General features: G+C 34.4%; 1 protein-coding gene and 2 long non-coding RNA genes across 3 annotated transcripts; 2 read left to right on the plus strand and 1 right to left on the minus strand.

Annotated features, from left to right (window-relative positions):
- Positions 1 to 3,251: 3,251 nt before the first annotated feature.
- LOC110903084 (glutamate--glyoxylate aminotransferase 2-like) lies at positions 3,252 to 9,809 on the plus strand. The gene is made up of 4 exons (XM_035980798.1): positions 3,252 to 3,281; positions 3,830 to 3,925; positions 4,231 to 4,295; positions 9,689 to 9,809. Exons 1-4 carry the CDS (start codon positions 3,252 to 3,254, stop codon positions 9,807 to 9,809), a joined length of 312 nt encoding a protein of 103 aa, XP_035836691.1.
- A 73-nt stretch (positions 9,810 to 9,882) lies between these two features.
- On the plus strand, positions 9,883 to 11,548 carry LOC118489267. The gene is made up of 4 exons (XR_004886954.1): positions 9,883 to 10,009; positions 10,847 to 10,949; positions 11,069 to 11,284; positions 11,366 to 11,548. It is a non-coding gene; the product is annotated as an uncharacterized LOC118489267 (long non-coding RNA).
- Positions 11,549 to 21,313: 9,765 nt separating this feature from the next.
- On the minus strand, positions 21,314 to 23,629 carry LOC110903118. Its single transcript, XR_004886957.1, has 4 exons — positions 22,961 to 23,629; positions 22,794 to 22,855; positions 22,629 to 22,704; positions 21,314 to 22,309 (listed from the first exon to the last, which is right to left on the minus strand). It is a non-coding gene; the product is annotated as an uncharacterized LOC110903118 (long non-coding RNA).
- Between the last annotated feature and the right edge of the window lie 3,467 nt (positions 23,630 to 27,096).

Below are 27,096 nucleotides of genomic sequence, written 5' to 3' on the forward strand. Positions count from 1 at the left end.
GGTGTGGTCAGATTCAGCAAGAAAGGAAAGCTTGCGCCTCGATTTGTTGGACCCTTTAAGATTCTAGAAAGGATCAGAAAAGTGGCCTACAGACTCGAACTATCGGAGGAACTTAGCAACGTTCACCCAACTTTCCTGTGTCGAACCTCAGAAAGTGTCTTGTTGTGCATGATTTACAAGTTCCTATAGAGGACCTTCAAATAAACGAAACACTACACTTCGTGGAGAAGCCTGTCTAGATCATGGGCCAACAAACCAAGCAGCTCAGGCGCTCACGCTTCCCATTGTGAAGCTTCGCTAGGAAGGCAAGCGAGGCGCAGAGTTCACTTGGGAACTCGAAAGCGACATGAAGGCAAAGTACCCACAGTTGTTTATTACGGCTAAATCCTAATTTCGGGACGAAATTCCCTTAACAAGGGGAGGCTGTAACACCCCGTGTTTCGAAAGTCAAAGTCAAAGTCAAGATTGAAGTCAAAGGAAGAAAAGATTGCTAATTGCGATCTGTCACTCCTTGCTCAATTCCTGTTTTGACTTCTTTGACTTGTAGATAATCTATTTATTTTATCGCATTAGTTGTATTATGTGGAGTACTTGTAATAATCGAGGTTTAATCGTTAATTATCGCTTGGTTATCGCATGTTCTATCGCTCTATCGCTTATCGCATCGCAATCGCAGCTCGAATTATGCGTTTTAGATATTGTTTTACGTGTGTGTGCTAATTATGTGTTACTTGTGCATGCTTATTTATGTTTATAATGTGGTGATTAATCGAAACGCAATCGAAACTCTATCGCAATCGAATTGCAAAAGCTAAACGCAAGTTAATTATAGTGATTGTATGTTAGATATATTAGTTGAGATTAATGGGTAATTCTATCTCATTGCAAAAATCAATGCACAACACGAAACGCCAAAACTCAAACCGTTGGAGCCACTCAATCAAGTGACAGCTCGATCGGAGGGCCACCCGATCAGATTACCACCCGATCGGTGACCCACCTGATCGACCAGCCACTTCCACCACTTTCCTTTTTGGCAAACCCTATAAATACCCACCTGTCACATCATTGTGATGTGACAGCTCCTTTGTTCGACCAGCTCGCTTCACCCAACATTTCTTCCGATTTCACACGATTCTTGTAAGTTTTCAACCTAAAATCTTGTACTTCTATGATCTACATACACTCCTTCACCTTTCTATCTTTTGAATCTTAACTTTTAACCGAGAAATCACTAGATTTGAGGTGTTCTATGATGATGTCATCATGGGATTCTTATGAACTTCATGTTTTGACTTCAATCCACCAAGAACAACTTAGATCTGAACGATTTCCACATAAATAAACAAAGATCTTGCATAGATCTGAACATATTCACGGTGAAAGAGGATTGAAGGATGGATTCTAACTTTCTTTCAACTCTTTTACACTCAATGCACTCAAAACCGATAGAATCGGAGCTCGTTTTGATCTTCTACTCTTTCTTAGTGAAGTATCGGTTCAAGATCTAAATTCTATCCAGGAGACTACTGATTTCGGGTTAAACATGAAACGCCGTTCCGAACAGTTGACGTGTCAGACTAGGGTGGTTCCTGTCTGATCGGTTCACTCGCGTCTGGACGAAGTTTCTGTTGTTTGACACGAATCACATCGTCTCGATCAAAACTACAAACCATCAAAACAACCAAGTGTAAAGACGATCAAGTCGACTGGGACGGATTGCCGTCCGATCGGGCAGCCGTCCGATCGGATTGCCACCCGATCGGACAGTCACCCGATTGGCTTGCACCTTGATCCCACACTTAAACTATTATTTTAATATTTCAAGTTATGAACATCGAACGGATTGTCGTCCGATCCGATTGCCACCCGATCGCACGACCACCTGACCATGTGATGTTTTGAACTCCAACACTTAAACAATTTTCAACATGTTCAATGCATTACTAGTTCCATACGGATTACCACCCGATCGGATTGCAATCCGATCGAGTGACAAACTGCTGTGAACTTGTTCTCACTAAGTGTTCCACCAATCGGATTGTTACCCAATCGAACCGCCGTTCGATCGATCGACCTAAAGGGTAGAGATACTTCTCTGTTTTCAAAATGCTACAACGAAAACTTCAAAAGGCAAACCATCATACACAAACACACCATCCCAAACGAGGTAACAATCAAATCAAATGGTCACCCGATCGGATGACCATCCGAACGGATTGTCACCCGATCGACTGGCCATCCGATCGGATTGCCATCCGATCAGATTACCATCCGACACTTGGTGCAAAGTGTCGTTTATCACACCGTTTTACGTGCCGCTTATCGTTTATGCTATCGTTCTAATCAGGCTAAACTCACTCTAGCGCTCCCTTCAATCCATCATCGCTGTGAGTATACTCGAACCCTTTTTGCTTTACGCAATTTTGGGTGTTACATACGTTATTAATATTCAAATCACATCAATCACATAACGCAAACACTATTTATACGCTGACCAATACTGCATGCTACGTGTTTCCGATGAATGCTTGTATGTTATGTTAACACAGTGATTGTTGCTTGACACCTTAGCAACGATAGTTCTATAGTTTGGACTCAGCACCTGTCGCGGACAGGGGTTGTTAAGGGCTTTACTTCACGTGTCCCAGTGGGGATATGTGTTGCGCATTCTACAACTCGCAGTCACGTCTCTGCATATTTCTCTGTCGATAACCTACTTGCCTCCACTTTTTACATGTTACATGCTAGTTACGTGTAAACTATTTCGAACTCTATATGCTATATCAAACTTGTATGCTCACCTTTACATTTTATGTATTGACCTTTATTTTAACGTATGTGACAGGTGCTAGAGATGCTTAGGACGCTGTGCTTTTGCTTGTTTTTTCATGGAATTCAGTAGGGTCGAGAGTCTAGAAACAAAGACAATTTATTTATGTTTTAAATCTGAGTTGTCGGAACAGAACTACTTGTCTTGATTTTGTCTATAATAACTATGCTACTTATTATGTCATGGTATGGGACGTGATGCTTTAAATAATTGGTAATCGTAGTTGTTATAGAAACTTCTGGACAATATGTTTCGGTCAGTGCCATGCCCCGAGGTTTCCGCCTTCAGTTGGGGTGTGACAATTAGGGCTCTATATGTGTGAATCGGTTGAATAATCTGTTTCTATATGTCAAAAGCTGTTCGTAATTCAAGTCCACCATTTTCAGTGACCTAAATCGGTGCTTCTTCAAAATCTCCGATGACGTTTCCGCCGGTAACAAATCCATCGGTGATTTCTCACACACTGATTCTTCGATCATCTTCTCGATTTGTTCAATTCTGTTGCCAATAATCGATTCTGTGTTAACGAATTTATGATTTTTGTGTTGTTTTTGCAGGAAACATCGGATAAAAGCTGTTCGTAATTCAAGTCCACCATTTTTACTGACCTAAAGTTGTTCGTATGGATTGTCTACGGAGTCACATGAAGGTATTGGAAGAAGATATAATATGTCTGATTTGTGCTTTGAATGATAAAAGGATTTTGACTTTTTTACATGATGTCATTCTTTATAGAGAGACGAAGAGATATTGGGATACATGTGAACAGTGACTATAGTGAGGAAGTTCTGTTCGTGTGAGAAGAAAACCGCTGGCGAAGAGTATTATGGCGATACAAAAAACCGCTAAAGGTACGATACCCAATCTTTAATTTAAATTGTTAGATAATTATTAGTTAATTATTAATGGTTTTGGAGCTCGGGTTCTGAATCAGATTGGTTTTCAACAGAATATGGATTGATTTGGTAATTTAAATTGTTAGATAATTATTAATAGGGAGCAACGTTTTTGGAGGCACGTACAAGCCGTTCAGAGGAATTGCACATGATGTTAGAGGAAGAACATAGTGCTATAAACGCGATTAGATTGCCGGTATGACCTTTGGATTTGGGTAAATTACTTCACTCTACTGATCCAAATATACAAGATATATACAAGAATAACTGAATACGCATATGAATGTTTTAACATGATGATTTAGCTTTTTTGATCTGATTAGTGTTTTCTCGAATAATTCCGTTTTGGTAGTATATTCGTGCGAAATGTTAATTATCGTTGATTCACTGATCGTCGTTGATTAATATAATGAAGTTATGGCTGCCTTTAATAATATGACTTAGAGAAGTTTTAATATTTTATTATTTTCTCGTAATTAATTGTCTTTAATCTGTTAATAGATAGGATGTATGGTCAGCCCTCCAAAGCCTGGTGATATCTCATATGATCAGTATCTTAGAGAGTGGTAACAGCCGGTCATTTGAGTTTTTTCTCTTATCTATTTTTATCGTCGTTGGAGGGTACTTTAGTCATTTTTATTTTTAAATTAACGCAGCACGAGCGTCCTTGAATCACTAAGGAAGAGAGCACACATGATGACAGATGGATTCAACGACGCATTGTTCTACTGTAAGTTATTCAGATCCGATTTGTTACTAAATGTTGTATCTATTTGATGTTACAGTCGGTTGAGGAGATATACAAAGTTGCATCGATTTCTGACACACCCTGTCTTTTGCGGAAGCGTATGATGTGTGACTGGTTTAATATCATTGCATTCAATCGTAATAAACAACTACATGATCAAAACGATGTTCATCCATTCATAAAATTTATTTATTACAAACATTGTTTATTCAAGTTTTTAAAACACAACCTTCGAATGGATTACAAACCAACAAAAGTGGATGACATCTAAGCTTCTAGTTACGACACCTGCGTCCAAGATCCATCCTGTTACCTGAAATACATGTAATTTTGGAAACATCAACAAAAAGTTGAGCGAGTTCATGCGTCTAGTTTGTGTACTGTAAATCTTTGAGAGACTCTTTTGTAAACAGATATGAAAAACGTGTATGAACATGAATGTTTTACAAGAATTTTAAGGCATGTGAGGACATAGGGAGCATTAGTATTGGCTCCTTTTAGGTATGGGGAGTACTTGTTATGACTCCTTGTATGTGTCGATTTCCCCCGACTGTGTCGATTTCCCTCGACCGTGTCGATTACCCTCGACTGTGTCGATTAACCTCGACTGGGACTCCGAAGCACTACTAGGTACTAGTTGTGACCATGAGTGGGGTTCGGCCGTACCCGTTAGATCTAATCATCGTCCCTAATTAATGAATGTTTTAATGGCTTGGTACTAGTTTTCACCAAGACTTTATGGCATTTTTAATATTAAGTCTATGCTCACATGATCTAGTATTTCATAGGCATTTCATACCGTTTAAGTATGTGTACATGTACTTCACCCCCGAGAGTTATAAAACCAAAAACAGTTAAAGAAAAAGGGGAGCGTGAACTCACTGTTTTGCGTATTCAGTACTCGTAACTCAATTCTCGTCAGCGAACACAACTACCTACAATGTGCTAGGGTCTATTAGACGAGCGGGCCGTGCCTTGCCTTGCCTTAGTATTAATGTTTTGAGTTACGTTTTCTTTATGTCTTTACATCATCCAGAGTTATAATACTTGTCAAGTATTTGTTTTCGCGTTTCTTTCCCAAGGATGGGAGTATTTCATACATGTATTCTCGTATTCTTGTGTTCTTGCATTTGTAGTCTCCAAAATAATATATTTTCACTTAGAAAATATACGTAGACTTGTTTTGTCCAAAATAATGTATCGTCAAGAAAATATATATTTTTCTTCAAAAAAATCATATATCTTCTAAATATTCTAAGAAAATACATTTTTACTTCCAAAAGTAATATATTTCCTCTTTGTCGAAAATATGATACGCTTTGTAATAATAAAAACCATATTTTCACTTCTTTCGTTTCCAAAATAATGTTTACCAAAAATATATTTGTAATGGTATTTTCCGGAATATTTTATAAGTTACGTTCTTGTTCGGTTGTCAATATTTAAGCGTGTAACTTATATACTTTATTCCTTGTAACTTTTGGTATTATTTTGGTGTTGTAAATTCTTTATATTTGTGAGTTATATTATTTTGAATCCTAAAATAATATAACTATTTCACATAATCACACACAAGTGTCTTAATATAAAATATATTCTAAATATATATTTATCCATTTTTGTTTACAAAAACCAACCTCCAATGCTTGTATTTTTGTAACAAAATCTATGGCAAAGTTTATGTTGAAACCCATAGCTAAAACTCACTTGCAAATACTTGTTTAGAAAATATTTTTCTAAGTGTTTATATTTTTTTTTTTTAGAAATTTTGCCATAGTTTCCCCTAAAAATGGAGGTGTCCATGCTTTCAAAGCATATCATTTTCTTTTAAAATCATCAACATTCATCAACAATTCATTCAACACTTACCATATGTCAAAAATATGAAATTTACGCTATGTCATGAACTTGAAAATTTATAAAAATTTGTAGTAACCTACTAGTGTGTTTAGTAAGCTTAGTTGCCCTTTAAAGTGTGGTTGTTTATTTAAAAACATCATTTTTGAAGAATTCTTTACAACTTGTAAAATATTTTTCTAAAAATATTTCTTCTTGCATTTTTCTTGTTAAATACATGTTTATACACTTGATTAACCACTAAAAATGTGATTGGTTTCTTTAAGAACCAAGTTTACATAAATCTTGTAATTTAACTTAGTTTCTTGAGAAAACTAGTTTTGTAATCACCCATTTACAAGATTCATAACATGTTTTATACTTCATTATACATAAAAATAACTTCATTTTTTTTTCAAGTTCATGTTTACATAAAGGATGATCATTATGTTTCTCTCAAGATCTATCCTTATACTTGCTAGATCATGTGTTTAATCATCATCTAGCAAGGTTCTTATTATGATCAACATCATAAACACAAATAATCAATCATCAAGAAGCATAATAACACTTAACAACATGATTTCTTATGATTTTTAAGCTTATGTTTAAGTTTCATGTTCAAGATTCATAGTGTTCTTCAAGATTAGTTACTTATATCATTCTTTAACCAACTAAATAAGATGTAAAATGGAGTTTAGATGATCTTACCACTAGCTCAAGACTAGGGATGAACAAGAGAAGAAATGAGGTGGATAAAAGCACTAGAGAGAGGTCCTTCCAATTCCGTTGCTTACAACCTTCTTAGATAGGCCCGAGACACCTTAGAATTACCTTGGATTACTTGGGACTGGATTGAAAATGGAAGTGTGAAGAGGGGTGATTGGGGCCGTGAGTATGGAAGAGAAGAAGAGGGGTGATGCTTGTTGAAAGATGTTGGATGAAATGGGTTAAAGTCTTAAGGTCTCTTTTATAAACTTCCAACATAAGTATAGCATATGGCATAATTGTGGGTATATTCCCCAACATGATCTAATAAAATAATCAAAGAAATCAACTGTGGGAACTATGTCCCCTAACCGGTCATCAAAGTGGGGGGGGGGGGGTCTAGTTGGATCTTGATGGTTAGTTACTTGGTTAAGTTGAAATGTAAGAGTAATAGTTAGTGTTTTAGTGTTTAGTGATTTTTAAGATGTAATATAGTGTTTAGGGTTCATAACTAGCTTCATAACACTAAAACAATGCTTCTAGTGAAATTTTGGTGTTCCGGGTAATGTCCGGTTGTTCGGTTAAATACCGGTTCGTTAAAGTGCTAAATAGCGCAGTTTAGTGTGCTTTATGTTATATTTTATGATAGTTTCGATTCCCGACACTTAGGAAAGTATTCTGGACCATTAAACAATTTTTCTGCATTATAATTAGATTTTTAAATGCTGAAAATAGCTGAATTTTAGTTATTTTCTGCAGAATTCTGCACTTTTAGTGTGTTTTAGGCACTTTCCGGCACTTTATCTATCACCTAGAAAAGCAGTTTTGTGGTCCTTACTTCCCTACATACTATACTAGTGCAATACATCATCTCTGGCTCATAATGGGCCTTAAAATATTGTCTGTCTATGTACTGAACATCGTCAGTTTTTTTTTTTTTTTTTTTTTTGTCTAATAATGGTGCCAATTCTGTTCTGTGCATCATTAGTACTATATCGTGTTGCATGAAGCAACGAATATGAAATGCCATCGTATGTATATAACAGTAATCAAAAATTCATTTGCCTTGTAAACTAGATCATGCACAATTATTTAAGTATAGATTACTATTCAACTAGTGTACGGAATGTACGGAAAAGTGACGGTTGTCACAGTCTCCCCCCGTTAAAAGAATTTCGTCCCGAAATTCAAGCGATGCCATTGGTCGCAGGGGAGTTGTGAATCAGATGTGGTCACTTATGTTTAACATTTGTCTTCATGTGCCCATGTACTCTGGGTCATGTTATAAATTCTATCGTACTCAAGTAAGTCAATTATGTCTTTTCGGTGTCTTGTGGACTCTTGGTCTGTAACCTTAACAGGTTTTATAGTAATTTTGTCGTTTTGTCATTAACGTGAATCTTATTTGTGGGAACAACGACTGTTCCTTGAGTCAGACTCCTCTAGACACATGGAATGTGTCGCGATCACTACTGATCTTTTTCTGGAAGTTTCATCTTGTGAGCAATGGTTCTGATCCCTACACCGGGGATTCAACCTTTTCGTTTTCCAAACCACACCATGCCTTCTCTAGGCGAGGCACTCATTTTAGTCATACTTCTTGTCTCAAATTCTTACGATGGCCGGTCATCAAAGTAGGGGGGGGGGTCTAGTTGGATCTTGATGGTTAGTTACTTGGTTAAGTTGAAATGTAAGAGTAATAGTTAGTGTTTTAGTGTTTAGTGATTTTTAAGATATAATGTAGTGTTTAGGGTTCATAACTAGCTTCATAACACTAAAACAATGCTTCTAGTGAAATTTTGATGTTCCGGGTAATGTCCGGTTGTTCGGTTAAATACCGGTTCGTTAAAGTGCTAAATAGCGCAGTTTAGCGTGCTTTATGTTATATTTTATGATAGTTTCGATTCCCGACGCTTAGGAAAGTATTCTGGACCATTAAACCATTTTTCTGCATTATAATTAGATGTTTAAATGCTGAAATAGCTGAATTTTAGTTATTTTCTGCAGAATTCTGCACTTTTAGTGTGTTTTAGGCACTTTCCGGCACTTTATCTATCACCTAGAAAAGCAGTTTTGTGGTCCTTACTTCCCTACATACTATACTAGTGCAATACATCATCTCTGGCTCATACTGGGCCTCAAAATATTGTATGTCTATGTACTGAACATGGTCAGTATTTTTTTTTTGTCTAATAATGGTGCCAATTCTGTTCTGTGCATCATTAGTACTATATCGTGTTGCATGAAGCAACGAATATGAAATGTCATCGTATGTATATAACAGTAATCAAAAATTCATTTGTCTTGTAAACTAGATCATGCACAATTATTTAAGTATAGATTACTGTTCAACTAGTGTACGGAATGTACGGAAAAGTGACGGTTGTCACAATTTCAGTCAGTCCCAATGTTCCTGGGATGATATTCGTAAGTTGAATTTAAATAATATGACTTAGAGAAGTTTTAATATTTTATTATTTTCTCGTAACTAATTGTTTTTAGTCTGTTAATAGATGGGATGTATGGTCAGCCCTCCAAAGCCTGGTGATATCTCATATGATCGGTATCTTAGAGAGAGGTAACAACCGGTCATTTGAGTTTTTTCTCTTATCTATTTTGTCATCGTTGGAGGGTACTTTAGTCATTTTTATTTTTAAATTAATGCAGCACGGGCATCCTTGAATCACTAAGGAAGAGAGCACACATGATGACAGATGGATTCAACAGTTGCAAAAATGTTGTTTGTAATTTCACAGAAGGTCAGTTTGTCAGCCAATTTCTGAAATAACTAGATATCATAATTCATATCTTTCTTAATTGGTCGTTACTAATTTTTAATTTTTATTATTTTGTAGGTGTATGAATTAGGTGCCATATATTCATTTCCGCAAGTTAAACTACCTCCAAAAGCAATTGAAGCTGCAAAACAAGCTGGAAAGGTTCTGGCATTTCGACTGTCCCTGGTTCAGGGTTTGGTCAAAAGGAAGGGTAAGTCACTTTTCTTATTGTTGACTTTATTCTTACATGTTACAAAACGGTTTAAAATTGAATTTAAGTTATGTGATAAATTTCTCAAAGCTATGTGCAAACCAGTGTTGGGTTAAAACAAGCGATTTTTTAAGACTAGTATTCGAATAAAAAAATAGTTATAATAAGTTTTTGAGTTATTTTTCTGGTTACTATACGTGAGAGCTATTCAGGGGAAAACAAAACAGTGGTTGATACATTTGTTTACTTTGGTCAACAGATGAATGAAAACAGATGTTTCAAACCACTGTTGGGTCAAACCACTGTTGGGTTAAAACGGTGGTTTGACACCACTGTTGGGTTAATCAGTGTTTTCTGGAGAAAACAGTGGTTGAAACCACTGTTGGTTTAAAACAGGCGATTTTTGAAAGACTTGTATTCAAATAAAAAAATAGTTTTCGAAGGACCATGAATTCGATGAGGCATTAATGTTTAAAGAGACTGATCTCACTTTAAATTCCAATGATCCATTACTTGAATTCGATGAGGCATTAATGTTTAAAGAGATTGACTGTGAAGATATTATTAACTTATATATCAAACATGATATAGGTCTGGGACTTCACGAGCTTTCATGTTTAGCATTTTCAAAATCACTTGTAGATGAGATCACCAGCTTTGACTGGGAAAGGTCAAATGTTTTGATTGACATAAGATGGTGTGGTGTCCAAATGAATTACGATAATTTGTTTAAAACAGATTGATGATCACACCTCTAATTACTATAACATTATGTTGTTAATATTATTGTCATCTATTCCACTTGATAACTGATATGAACTACGTCACATAAAACAGATGGATAGAACTCTGGCTGACGACCTCTACTCGGAGATTTTAAAACCAAAAGCAGAATCGAATCAACCATCAGCTCATCATATTACGCAACCCTAGTCAGTAGGTATAAAATCCAGGTTCATTGTATGATAATTAGTAGGTAGTATGCATTAGGTGAAGTTGTATGATTGTCAGCAAATAATATAACTTAACTAAAAACATATAATTACTGTTTAATATCAGATGATGAGGATGAAGAGTGGTATGGAGATGGATCATCATGGAATGGTGCAAACGCGATGCTTGATCTGTCCTCTGACCTAGACAGAGAATGGCAAAGAAGAAAAAAGCAATTCCATACGGTATGCATCCACACAAATGCACCGTTTTGAAGACGAGTTCCCAGACATTTTCCGACCTTGCATTTGATGACAAAGTAGCAGTTGAGTGTTTATTGTGGTTAGTTTTTGGCTTTTTTCAACTCTTAATATTAGTTTTATTGTTTGTATTTGATGATTTTGTGTTTGATCCCTTTTATAGGTGGAAGGCGTATCTTCAGAATGTATTGTTGGAGAAAGCCGGCTGGTATCTTGAACCCTTTACGGAAAGCAAATTGTCTTCACATTGGGATGTATTTTTGTTTTAAGTAACACGCGAAGATGTTTGTTTAATAAAAAACGTGTTCTTCGGTTTAGTTATTATCTCTTACGAGCTGCTAACAACTATGGCTTACGGTTAAATTGTAACAAAATTATGTAATTTACTAAATTTGAGTAAAATGGTTTAAAATATCGACGGTTAGAAGTTTTCTATATGTAAGTCTCTTACACATGAAGTGTGTTAAAAGCTTTATTCCTTAGTAATATAACAAATCTTTTCTAAAAAACAAAATAATAATAAGAGTTAAATGTCTGGTTGGTCCATGTGGTTTGCGAAAATTACAGACTTAGTCCATTTTAATACTTTCTATCAAAATATTTTATGCATGGTTTTTTAAGAAAAATAACCTGTATTTACACACGGGTCTTACCGCTAGTATATAAGTATTGCTTATTACTTATATTACTTATAGTGATTAAATAATACATTATGTAACAGTTCGTATATAGACTATAGAGTGTGGGCCAAGTGTAATAAAGTCAAATTGTATATTTTTTTTTTTTTGTGTGTTTAATTATGTCATATGTTAAATGTTAAATAAATTAAATATTATTAATTAGTTTTTAATTTATTATATATGAATAGGATATCGACTATTTTTGGATATGAATAGCCATTTTATCTCAAAGAAGTCAACTATTACATTCAACGCCTCTCTACTTTTCTAGTTGTTTTGTTTTCTAATGTTGGTATGAAAACCATCTCTCTCAACATGTTCCACGCTTTGTATGTTTAGATCCACCTCCCTAATTTGTTATGTTAATTTCATTGGTAGGATTTATGTTATATGTGGAGAGTTCAAATAAGAAAAATCACAAATTAAGAATAAAAAGAATAAAAGGATACAAAGATAATTTAAACCAATCATTTAATTAGTCTACCCTTTATTTTTGCTATTTAAATTAATAAACATTAATCATTTAATGAGTATATCCTATAAATTAGTTGTGCACCTTACACAATAAAAACATTCATGTACATGATCCTACATATTCAACGTTTTCTACACCATAATAACAACGTTTCCTACACCAAGAAAACAATGTTTTGGTGTAGGGTACAAAATATGTAGGTTCCCTACACTTTTAAATAATTTTACGACAAATAATAATATATGTGTAGGACACAACACTTTAAATAATTTAGTCGCTCCTTATAAAATTGGTGTAGGACCTAACACATTAATAATAGTGAAGGAGAAAATTATGGTGGCATTAATGAGATTGGAGTAACTTTTTATAATATTTAATAGTGTTATAAATCAAACTGTCTATTCTACCATTATTAATTAAAATATTAATTGAAAGTGAACAACAATAATATCTTGATTCATAACCATTGATCAAAAAAATATAGCGCCTAGATTAATTTAGTTTTCTTCTTTCAAGAATATTCTTCTCAAATGAACCTTCCCATTGTTATAGCATATCTAGACATTTAGTGTTATGTTATACAACCTAATATACATATTTTATGAGTGTGTCATTTCTATTTAAACATAGATTTAATGGAAAAATGACACAAGGTAAGCAAGGCTTCAAGATAGACAGTGTCACACTTTTATCTCACAAGCGTTATAGACTTATGTTATATAAAATAAATAAAAAATAAAACAAAAATTTACAAAATTGTCACTTTTTTTTCTCAACCGTTAAACTCTAGATCTGATGATCTAAAACACTTCTTATCCTTCTTATATAAAACTCCATTAGTACAATAACCCACCCTATACATGTAAATTATTATTTAATATCTATCTACTATACTAAAAGAATTCATCTTTGCCACATGGCCTATTCTTGGCCAATCATTTTCATGAGGTGGCATCGCTTATAAGCCAGAGAATTCTTTTTGAGCGGCAATTGGTTTTTCCCCTCTTTACCTTCATCCACACTCTCTCTTCAATCAATTCAAGATTTCTAAAAATTCAATCAGTTCAAGGTTTCTAAAAATATGAAATCTCCATCGTTCTTTGCCAAACCCTAATAAAATCTCCATCGTTCTGTGCCAAACCCTAAAATCGCCAGCTCCGTATCATTCTTTGAGAATCTGGGATTCTTATTTCAGATTTTCGATTGCAGTATAATGGAATTTATTTGGCAGCAATCGATTCATGGAAGCATCAGGTAATCAAATCTTCTTTCCAATTTGCATTAATGAAGTTTCAATCTTTTTCTCCTCTCCCACGTCTCTCATACGATGCATCTTATTTCTCCTTCTTATTTTCCCTTCCTACTCAAACCCTAAAAATCAGATGGATGCTTCTTTCAACCGTTCCATTGAGAAAACCCAAAATCCTCCATTGCATCGCACCTGTTTACACTGATTCAGAAATCGCATCTATTGCATCTTATATACATACAGGTCAAGTTGTTTCTCGATCTAGACTGCTCTAAACCTAACATTCTTTCATGATTCGTTTTTAATCTATGTTTATTTGTTATCAATCATCGAAAAATAACGGTAATTGGTATGATTTCAAGGTCAACGAACTTGTGTTAAAGAGATTAGATTTATTCTGTTCATTTTTTAGATCTGGTTATGTTAATTAAAGAGATTAGATCTAGGTTTATTTTGATGTGTATGAATTTAGAGGTATTGAATGACCCAATTTACATGTCATGACAGTTTCTTCTCCAATGTTCAGAGCAACTATTGTTAATCTTTGAAGCAAGATCTTTTGATTTTTTACATTTTGTTTTTGTTTTTTTACACAACTAGAAAGTAAAAAAAAATATATTTACCGTTTTTTACACATCTTATTCACACCTAGATGGCGAGAAGGTCGATGATCATAGCCGGTATTGTGCCGGTAGTGGGAACGCTATTTGTCAGGTCTGGGCTTACTGCCAAGCTTGCCTGAGTTAAGGTATGTGTTTAATGCATATAAGTTAACTTTTTTTACGAAAAAATGAATGTTAAAAAAATAGGCTTAGTTACTACAGTAACCTACCTAGACTTTTGTTGTGTCTACGATCTTAATTTGTTACAAACACACACTGGTCTTGTTTTCCTCTATTAGTAAAGCCGGATGGCGAGAAGGTCGATGATCATAGACGGTGTTGTGCTGGTACTAAATACCCACTTCTTTATACCAGGTATGTATTATTTGATGATTACAGTTTCAATGGCTTTACATCATATTATTGGTTGAACTTACATCATATTGAGGTTAGGGGTCATTTTTGGTTGTTTTGATTGGATTTGCAGTATGATGTGTTCATTTTATTAGTTATTGTTTAGTTTTGGATAGTGTTGGTGAGTTTTGTGGTATTTGGTTAGGTTGAAGGAATTGTGAAGAATTTGACAATGACTGGAGATCATGATAAGATTACTGCTGTGATTAATTTGTTGACTTACGAATATACTTACTCGCCTTAAGCAAATCTGGGCAAGGTATAGCGAGAATAGTGGTGAGATTTTATTTGCATTGTTTGTGATTGGATGTTTTTGGTTTGTAGGGATGGTTGACTGGCTTAGATGCAACTACTGTTGGTTTGAGTTCTGAAGCTCACAACATCTCGAGGTTTGGATAATTTTTTTGCATTGCTTTTTGGTATGTAATATGTTGATGAGTATGGTGTTTGACTACACTAAGTGGGAAGTTAGTAAAGTTTGACCAAAAATTTTTGTTAAGACAGTAACTCACCTTATTCAGATTGTTTCTGAAGAGTACTATGAAAAATATAGCATAACTAATACTTAATAAAAAAATCACACCTTATTCATATGCAAGACAAAAGATCACCAACTAATATTTCTAATTATATATTAAAATTATACCAGACCCACTAAGCAGTCTATAAACCTGTTAGACAAGCCCTCAAGAAGATTGTTTTCTATTAAATGTTGCCCATCACAGGAGTCAAGTGGATCTGTTAGTTTCATAGCCACCCAAAGCTAAAGCTAAAGAAAAAGAATATGGTACATAATTTCCATCATTTGTGAACCAACCAATCAAAATTTATTCATATAGAATTCAAACTTTGACTTCTCTCAAATTTTAAGATTTTTATGATTTTATTTATTATGCTAATTTACGAAGTAACTTCAGTTTCAATAAACAATAATAGTGACCCATTTTATTATAAATGGGTCGAGTAAGGTTATGTTTGACATAAGGTGTAATTTTTTTATCAGGGGAACTAGTCAGGAACGTTATTCATACCTTAAATGTTCACGTCGACTTAAAGCTTAAAAATAAAGTGTTTTTTTTTCTTTTAGGGGAACTGGTCGGGTATTTTCTAAAGAATAGTGCAAATCAGCTCAATACATATGGGTATATTTTGCTTATTAGATTATTTGACACTTTGCGTATCAACTGATTAACACTTTCAGTTTTTGAACTCGGGCTGTTCATGAGTTGAGCTCGATTCAAGTAAAGGTGAGCTTAAGCTTGGTTCTGGGGGGTTGGGTAACGAGTTGACATATGTTTGTGTCAAACTCAATACGGGGCTAGCTTGGTCGATCGACATAGCTACAAATAAATATCGGATTATAAATAATCCAAGTGGTTAAATAACACGATTTGTGAGTTGTGTTTAGGTTATAATATGTTTTGAATGGTTTTTCTGTTAGGGACTTAGTTTGGGCCTCTTTATAGGTGTCAACACATGCATTTGAAAGTTGAAAGCAATGACCAATTAAGTGTATGTTTGACCCGTTTTCTCTAAGGTAAATGAGGCAGTATGTAATGTTGGATTTTTTCTTTAAATTTAATCTATTTTGGTGATACTTTTGATTCGGTATTGGTTCCCGGCTAGAAACACTTGGATTAAATTGATCATTTTTGTGCAGTACACACCGGCTATAGATATGTGGAGTATTGGTTGTATTTTTGCGGAACTTTTAACCGGAAAGCCACTTTTTCCGGGGAAAAATGTGGTGCATTAGTTGGACCTCACGACCGATCTTTTGGGGACCCCATTACCTGAAGCGATAGCCAGGGTCTGTTTGTTTGCCTTACAATACACATACATAGATATATTATATTTATTTTTGCGTTATTAATGTTGATGTAATCCGATCAGATAAGAAATGAGAACGACCAGAGATACTTAAGTAGCATGAGGAAGAAAAACCAATCCCTTTTTCACAGAAGTATTCGAATACAGTTCCTCTTGCTCTTCGTTTACTAGAAAGAATGCTTGCGTTTGAGCCTAAAGATCGTCCTACTGCTGAGGAGGTAATATCTTTACTTTATTTTTTAATATCACATATACCCAACACAAAGTTATAATATTAAATATATTGACTTTTATAATTATGACATCACATATATACCCTTACTTTATGTTAATATTATAAAAATCGGATTTAATGAAATGGTTGTATTTGATATTTAATTTTATTGTTGGGTAAATATGATATTTTTAAAATTTTTAGCGATAGATTTCATTTTTTTAAAAGGTACTTATTTTGCATAATTGTATCATGCACTTTCGGATCCGTATTTCAAGAATTTGGCTAAGGTTGAGAGAGAACCTTCTGCTCAACCGGTAACTAAAATGGAATTTGAATTTGATTAAAACAAGTGTTTAGATTTTTTGTGGGCTACTCTTGCAGGTCCGGTGGATAATTCAAATAAGCTCCCAAAGTAGAATTATGATGGGTCTAGCACAGGGCAAGTCTCTGGGAAAGCAATGAAGTTGTTTTATGGTGAGTACAATTATCTTATGTAGCTTAACTTCTAATTGTAGACTGTAGTCGCTAAAAGTGTGGGTATAGTTTATTTTTTTCTTGCTAATATAGTAGATTTGGTTAATGGAACAACCCTCAAGACATTTCCAAGGATCCGTTCAGAAGGGGCAACAATATATGAGTTCGGGTCATAATTAGTTTCAACCAAACTCTGTTCGAGTAAAAACAAACCATTCTAAAACATCCTAAGGTTCAACGAAATTGACTAATACAGAAATTATAGACAGCTGGATAAAGATGTTGTAGTCGGTTCGGGTCGTTGCGATCAGAAGACTCAGAACGGGTCATGAAAGGTTGGGGGTAATAAACTGGTTTATATATCTATTCTATAATCACAATGAGGTGTGACAAGATATGAGATATAAAAGTTAATGAAAAGAGATTTGAAATATAATAATTGGTACTTAGTGAGTTGTCTACTATATAAGAAAATGATGAGGTTTAATAGATAGAGATTATAAAAAGAACGTTTTGACCCACCCGTTTTCTAGACCCGCTAAGAAGTGATAAATGTGAGACTTATATATATACAAAGAATGTGGATGTAAATCCTAGAATTTTAGTGTGTTTGGATGTAATAAATATATGTTATTAAATATATTAGTATTATGTATTCAGACATAGCTCAAACATTTTATACTATGGGTCAAAACTATGAACTGTTATGGTTGAAATTCTGCATTGTTTTGGGTCAGAATTTTGCACTATTTTAGGTTAGTTAAATATATTTTTTATAAGTGATAGAGTTTTGTAGGAGCTATATGAGCATAGGGAATGTGATAACAATTAGCTTTATATCAGATGTTAATATAATACACGCTGAAGCTCCAAAGTTTTTTTTTTTTTTTTTGAGAAATGATGGAGTTGAATATAACTATGTCCAGTTAGGTTTATTCTTTTATGCTTTTAGTATAACTTTATTATACATTCACTTTATAGTTTAACATGTGATTTCAACTTAAATTCTTTTACGTATTTTTTTACACGTGCGTTAAAAATTGCGTCTTTATTTCACATTTTTATCATAAGCAAAATGACATTAGTCTCATTTTAAGGAAAAAATTACAAAGCAGAATCTTTGTTCTTCGAAAATGAAGATGACACGTGGTGGTCTGGATGTTGCATATACAACAACACTGCTGGTAATGATCTTACAATATTATCGTTATAGCATTATAAGTTATAACTAGAGGTGGCTGCTTTGAAATTTGACCCGTTTACTTCTGAATTGCTCGGCTTTGGTTTTGTACTTTTCTTTTATCTTAAACGGGTCAAATCAAGAAATTAAGTTAAGAACATGTCACATTCATTGCTCACCCAATAGCAAAGTACTAGCTACCGGCCGCTATTTGGCGCACTAAGTTACACATAAAAAGTTAGGAAAATGTGTAAAAAAGCTTATGTATGTTTAACATTGGAACAGGGCATTACAGTTATCGAGTGTAAAAGAGAAGGGGATGTATTTTCAGACAATTATTCAAAGTGACTTCAAACGGTTGGCACTGATCCTGAAGCAATGCTTTTCAACTTTGTACCAATTACTTATCTTCTTAGTGGGGTCCATGGAAGTGGTTATGACGTTGTAAGTTTTTCAAACATAATAATTTTTGTAGCTCGAGTTTATGGTGACAGGACCTTTTTTTTCTCTCAATTGTGCACACAAGCCTGGTGTAGAAGACTTGCAATATTTCTTGGAGTTTCAAGTTCCTTTAAGTGGGCCCTATGATTTTGTGACTCGACTCTTAGGCATCAAAGAAAGAAAACCTCATGCTCTCGGCTTCAGTTTATTTTTTTGGGTCCCAAGATGTACGTCAGCACGACCCAGGTATGTTCTATGCAAGTGGCTTAATTGTTTTCTATGACAAAAATAAATTGATGCAGTTGATCTTCTTGACCTCATGTTGGGTCATTTGGAAAGCACGAAATGACACAATATTTGCCGGGAGAAGAGCCAACGTAGACGCGATGTTTGGAGAGCTTCAAACCTTGAGCTTCTTATGGATCAAGCATTGTTCTAGGGACTGCGGTTTGACATGGGAAAAGTGGGTGTCTTTTAGTTTTTCCTAATATGTAAAACAGTATGTATTTTGGTTTTGCTTGGGGTGAGCCTTTGCTCTGTACAAGTAACTTGCTGGTACTTTGCAAATTGTGTATTCCTAGGGTGATGAATAAAAAGTTTGTTTGTCGTTAAAAAAAATCATGTTGCTATAGATAAATGGTCCTATGATATAGCATTTTAAGCATTTATGGTTAACTTTATGAATGACAATTAGAAATAAGTAATTTTCCTTCACAACTGAGTATTGGGCTCCTAATCCCTAAATATTCTTTCTTCCCATCTTTTTGCTTCTTTTCCAAAAGCATCAACGCAACAGGTTGTATAGATGTGCTTCATTAAGTTTGCTACTTTCACCAAGTTCTCAAAATAATTACAATTTTTGTAGATAAAATTAGTACACCTGCACACCACCTTTTTATATGTAAATTTATGTATGTTACAACCTATTTATAAAGTTATTATATGAGTTTCTTAAAGTTGTACTTCGCTTTCAAGTGTGTTTGTGCTACTTTTCTGCAATCGGTGGTTGAGTTACAGGAAGAAAAGAATGGTTGAGCATTGTACGTTTGGAATTAAGATAGCTAAACTTTGGTTCAAAGTGTTATGATTTGAATATTACACCCTTTCCAATGTTAAAGCCAACTTCGTTTATCATTCCGTTACTCTCATTTAGAAACCGAGTAGTAGGATAAGGATGTTTGCTTTCTAATATGGATCTAAAGTTAAAACTGGTATAGGAGTTTGATTATGGTTGTGTTTATTTTGGACGTGCATGATTAGTTATAGCAAGACCAATATGGTGATCAGAATCAAATTGATTTGCTGAATAGTGAACATAATTGTAGCACAATGAATGTTGAAGAACATAAAACTGAGGGAGTGAATGTTGGTTTAGGTGTATTAGCATTGTTTTTTCTTACTGAGGTATCTATATTTTTATTTACCGTTCTGTTAAAATTAAAATGTGGATAACTTTCCTATAACAAGGGTGAAAACACGAGATGAGGTTAAACTATTAATACTTAACAACGACGGGAAACCTACAGATAAAACAACTAACGTGGTTTATAAAGAGATTTTCAACGAATTGTGATCGTTGGATATTCATGTATTTCAATTTGTCGTCGTAATCTAATATATTCAGTTGTCTTTTACCGTGTATAAAATCAAAATATTTAATGTCAGCGGTATTAATAAAGAAATTTTCTTTTACCAAACCGCGAAGCTCGCGGGTTCTTAAACTAGTTTATTTAATATATTCATCATACATCGATATTTATTTAAGAGTAAATTACGATTTTAGCCTCTGTGGTTATATCACTTTTACCCTTTTAGCCCCCAAAGGAATCTTTTAACATCTGAGCCCCCAACGTCTTTTTTTCTAACCCTTTTGGCCCCTAACACTAACGTCATCCGTTTACTTTTAGGGCCAAAAGGGTTAGAAAAAATGACGTTAGGGGCCAAAAAAGTTAGAAAAAAAGACGTTGCGGGCTTAGATATTAAAAAATTCTTTTTTTGCCTAAAAGGGTAAAAGTGATATAACCACAGGGGCCAAAAGCGGAATTTACTCTTTATTTAATCAGTCTTATGATATATTAAAATCATTTAAGATCAAATACAATTAATACAACTAGTGGGAAACCCGCGCGTTGCGGCGGAAATATACTACGCATCAGACAACAATCTGGTAGTGAGCGGAGTGAGGATTTAGATATATAAAAGGCTTCTTTGTTTAATACTGTAATGAAAATATCACTTTCAGATGTAATCATTTGGGCCGCCACCCATTCATGTTTATCTATAAAAGCCCGTCAAAATTACTATTTATTTACAAACATTGGTCAAATAGCCGTTTTATGATTTTCCCTTAGATAAAAGATAAAATATTGAAACAACTATTGTTACGAATTCACCCAACAATAAATTAAAAAGTTTTAAACGTGATGGAAAATTAACATACGCTACAAGCTACAATATTAATCGTGATGGAAAAATTAACATACGGTGCATGCTGCAATAATTAGATACTCATGGATTTGATTGCGATGTTTTGTTTTTTTTTTTTAACTGCCAATGAAAAAGTTTTATTCAACCAAAGCTAGCTGGGAGCTAGCATACACCAGATGTACAGAATACAGACCACCTTACAAACAAAATAAAATAATACCCATTGCACCCAAAGCTACGAACCCACCCTAGATAGATTGAAACCTTGCCACACCTCCCAGGTCAAGGAGACCTGTTTAGCCCTTGCTCTAACCCCGAGAAGGCTTAAAGCCTTGATTTAATTATATGAATAATTCAGAACATATCTTTTGGTTTAATTATATGAATAAACAAAAGATGCTTTTTTTTGAAAGGTAAATTTCATTAACAAACCGCCGACCCAAGCCGGACCGACAACAAACAGAAACAAACACAGACTAAATTACATATTTACAAAGGAACACCACTCCCCCCATCCTATCCCTTTATACTTAGATCTATTCGAAAACCAAAGAAAACTCAAAGCTTTAACTTCACTAATGATGTTTTCTATCCTTATCTGACTATTCGAGAACTTGGCGTTATTCCTCGCACGCCACAAACTCAAGCAAACTATCATGATGATTCCTTGAACCGCAGCTTTCTTCTTTTCCGAGGTCTTAGATCTTTAAAAATGCAGAGCAAATCAGAAAGAGAGAATGCAAGTATACTCAGAATTTTGCACCAATTACTTATGCTGTTCTAGACAATAGAAGCCGAGCGACAACCAATAAAGTTGTGGTCTGCAGATTCGTCGACCGAGTTGCAGAATGGACATGATGCGTCTTCAACATATATATTCCTTTTTAATAGTGCTTCCGCCATCGGTAATCTATCGAGATCCATTCTCCACACATGTATGTTGCACTTTGCTGGCACCCAACTGCACGAGTCCAAGATGAAACCTGAATCCTGCTCACTGTCCGCACTTAACAATCATTTAACCGACTTAATAGAAAAACAACCATCACGATCCGCAACCCATTTCCACTGATCCTTAGCCGCTATTCAACCCGGCTCAAACTTCACCATATATATACCTGGAGATATGCAAATGATTGATTAAAGCAAGTGAACACAAAAAAAGATGCCATAACTTTGTGTACAGTTAAATAAAATTAGTAACCAATTTTTTCAATATAAGCATGTTTATATTGATTTAAAAACAAAAACTGAGTTGTTTTGACTTTCAAGTCAAAGCATGCTTTTTTTTTGTCATTAGCATTCTCGAAGTTCAAATAAAGTCATAAAATACATTACACTCCATGTTCAACAATTTCCAGGATGTCCTACGAAATCATCTTATCATCTTTTGATAACCTTTAAAATATAAGGAGAAAAAAAGAGAGACTAACACACCTTAGAAACGGATTAACTCAAAGTCGAGGCATCTTAGAAACGGATTGGTTAGCGACTCAATGAAGAAAAGACTAACCTGCAATATTAATTATTAAACCATATTGATACATTAACAACTGTGTAACTTAGTGCATAAAGGCAATAAAGTTGGATTCGGAGTTGTACACTTTGTGGTTATTTAGTGCAGATTCAAGTCCAGCAATATCCGCTGGGTCAATGACCGAAGCCTGTTTTTTAAGACAAAACGATGATTCAAACAATGCACGGATATATTGCGAACCTTATTTCCATTCAATGTTGATTCATTAAAGCCCCTCAAAATGTAACCTTACCATTATCGCTGCCCCCATCGTCGGACCTCCGCAATCACCTCATCCACCTTTCTCCGGCTCCGTCGCCGTCCTTTTGCCATGTCACAGTCCTTCATCAACTTTAACTGTTGCCACCCTTCTATTCACGGCAATCGAGCACCTCTAATTAAAATCCTAACCACGTTTGCAATATTATCACCACCGACGTTCGCCTCACCAATAACCGCCATCGGCCAACCCCTATGGTGGTCAGAACTGGTTGCAAAGAGTTTGGCTAGGGAATGAAGGCCAACGATGCTACAAATATCTGGTTTTATAATATAAAGATTCAACAAACCATTCAACTACAGGAGAAAGAATAAACGATTCAATTACCAAGGGATTATTGAAGTCATCAATGTGCAAAGAGAATTGATGATCTCCTTAATGAATTGGTTGATTTGTATTCCCGTGATGGTGACATTTATGAATTTAATGTGGAAACATCAATGAATTATGAATGTGAGCATTCAATTCATCATTTATGATGGTCATTGGTCAGGTCACTGAAGAGGGTGATCAAAATGTTACAAGACTTAAAAGTCACGATTCATTGAATCACTAATCTTTATTTGTTCTCAGCTTATGGTTTCTATAAGGGTAGAAAAGGAATAAAATTGTAAAAATATAGGAATTTGTTCTAGCTTTTGGTATGCCATCTTAAAAAATAGGATGGAAATTACATTTGTAGACATAGGAGATGTTTTATATAGTAATATAGGTATAGATAATTATTAATTTACAGTTTTATAAATTTCGTATATTAGAGTCTTTAACTCGAATTTCATATCTCTTCATTTACCCATTTCGAATGTTGTGTTGTTCCATGCATTATTGATTGGGGCTTCTATGTATCCACCAGTACCACCACTAAGTTGAACCATGAAATTGAGTATATATTACAACCTCCTTTTGATAATGAGTAAACTACAATATAAGTCCATGTGGTTGATATCAGATTTCATGTTGAGCCTCTTCTTTTTTAAATTGAACAATCAATTTCTTAACATTTCTCAATTTCAACAATCAAGTCCCTGCTGTTAATTAGTCATTTAAATTAGGGTGAAAAGACCAAAATACCCCTATTTTTTATTTGTAATATGAGTCCCTGCTGTTAATTAGTCGTTTAAATTAGGGTGAAAAGACCAAAATACCCCTATTTTTTATTTGTAATATGAGTCCCTGCTTGTAAACTTCAAATATTCTCTCCAAATTCAAATCTTTTAACTAGCCACCCAAATCAACTAATTAATCAACGAGTTCATGCACACTAATGATCAAGTGCTAATAATCAACTACAATTTCAACTAATCAAACTAATTAATTGCAATTCTAAGTAATGACTCTTGAACTAATATACATGATTAACTATTATTAACTATCACACAAATGTACATGACTAACATAACCGCATTGAACCTAATGTAGATGATTAATTAACTGTTATTAAGTAATGTAATCCTAACCTATGACTTCTAGCACAACTGCATTGAAGGTTCCACAGCTGCATATAATCCTAACTAATCATGATTAACCTTTACACAACTGCTATGATAACTAATCATAATATAATCCTAATTATGGTAAACCTAACACAACTACTAAGGGTGGTCGGTATCATTGTGGTGAACCATTCGGGGAATGGTCTTCACCGATCGGTGATCGGTTGCCAGCTTCATTTCGGGGAGCGGGGAATGGGTTAATCAGTGTATACTCACCGCTGCGGGAAGAGGATGAAGGAGGAGAGAGGGGGGTTTAATGGTGGGTCCCAACCCCTTTCAACCAATGACATTTTTCTTTTAATTCTTCACCACTCTCCATGTGTTTGACCATTGGCAGTGACTGAGTGCAAAAGAGAGTGGAATGGGGACTTGACATGGCATGGCATAATATTATTGGCTAGAGAATAACTCAAACACCCTAATAGTGATTGACCACTCCCTCCACCCTAATGTACATGATTAACTTGTGCAACAATTGCATTAAACTGTTAATAACTATGCTAATGTAATCCTCCAAATTCAATATTGTACAACTGTAACAACTGCATTGAACTGTTATTAACTTCAATTCAATCAATAATACTTGTAGAGGTTTTGCAATATCAATAATGTTACAGTTACAGATTTGTAATACTTGTAGAGGTTTTGCAATATCAATAATGTTTTAATCAGTTGCAACCAAATTCAATCCTAACTATGACTTATAAACTACAACAGCTGCATTGAACTATTATCAATGGTAGTTCAATCAATTGCAACCAAATTTAATCCTGACTATGACTTCTTAACTACAACAACTAGATTGAACTGTTATCAACTGCACTTTAATCAATCACAGCTAATCAACTGATTGAACTGCATTGATACTACTAATGTACATCATCAAGTGCATTGATACTGCTAATGATACAGTTACAGATCAGTTGCTATGACTTTTAAACACATAATCAACTAAGGTAAATGAAACTGCCAACATAATTACATCTTCACCGTGGATCCTTTATAAATAGAGTTAGGTATGTGGATCTAACTATGACTCCCAAAAAATGATCAATAAAAAAACCCATGGAACCGTTCTAGTTAGCTTATAGTTATGCATCAATAATATATACAAAAACCCACTATAATTTAACCTAATCTATTTGATCATCGTCCCTACCCATGTGAAACCTTATGTCCACATTTGCATTGCCTAGAAACCAGAGCAAGAGCCTAATGTGGATGATAAGCCGATGTACCGTTGCTTGAACCCTTATACTGGCTACAGTTACAAGTTAAATTTTACAAATAAAACACATTTCAAACCGACGTACCACATTTTCATGTCAATAAACCCTAAAATTAACTAAGTCTTACTTGTTACATGCTAATTATCAACAATCGATGCTAGCTGCTACATGATCAGTAAATCACATGTGATTAAAGATCAACAGGGACGACGCAAGCAAGAGGTTTTGGTTTGGAGGGAGTGAAGTGCTGCATTGGTGGGAACATTGGGGATGATAATGGTGTTTAGGTTGAGGTTTGGGTGAATTTACCTCAATGTCCTTGATGCCGTTATCAATTTAAACGGCAATACACTATATATATTTAAAACTAAACATAATGCTCATATACTATATATTTAAAAAAAATTATTAGTTTCCGGATATCCGAAATTTCGGATATTTCGGATTTGGTTTCGGATATTTCAGATTTGGTTTCGGATCCGGATTTTTTTGAACATCTCTACCACAAGACCGATTTCAAGTTCCATGTTGTTACCGTAACGAAAGATATACTACACATACATTCTGCTATGAGTCTACAAAGACGGAACCATTGAGAGACTACAAATAACTGTGACCAACTTCAATTTGATGAACATGAACCTTTACCTTGAATACATTATTGTTGAAACCAAATCGTAATGTTAATTATCAAAATCCAAGGAATTGTATAAAAACTCCCACTTTCATTATAATTTTACCAAAAGAAAAATATAATCCATATTAGAGTTTGATTTCAATATAACTTTTGGTGGTATATATCTATGATAATTACAAATGAATCAGACAACGATATATATAATACAAGGAATTTGTTGGCTCATTTGACTGACTAGCTACTATAATACAAGGAATTTGTTGGCTCATTTGACTGACTAGCTACGAATTAACTAATGGGCCTAATACCACCACGCACATTTATATTAATTAAATTATTACAACTCCAAATTCACGTTTTCGTTGTATTGGATTTTGAATATTATGTTCGTTAATATAATATTTGAAATATTTGATATGGTGTATTGACATATGTCTAATATAGTTTTGTTAAATATTCGATTAAAATGTTAAAAGAGCTTGAAATAATAAATGTGAACTTAACTCTTAAGGCCAAAGCTCAATATTTCGAACTAGAGGGGCTAATCAATATGGGGGATTGAAAACTTCTAAAAGATCTGGATTGGCTTGCCGTATATAAGTCGGTTATATCAACTTCAAAATATTGCAAGTTTCATCTCCATATCATATTCTATTCTAATCCATTACAATTTATAAACCTTGCACCTTTTGTTTCTAAGCATTAACAATCCATCTTGGTGAGTAAACTTCATTCAACACTTTTGTTTTG

Source organism: Helianthus annuus, chromosome 2 (assembly GCF_002127325.2).
Source record: "Helianthus annuus cultivar XRQ/B chromosome 2, HanXRQr2.0-SUNRISE, whole genome shotgun sequence".
NCBI classification, from domain to species: Eukaryota; Viridiplantae; Streptophyta; class Magnoliopsida; order Asterales; family Asteraceae; genus Helianthus; species Helianthus annuus.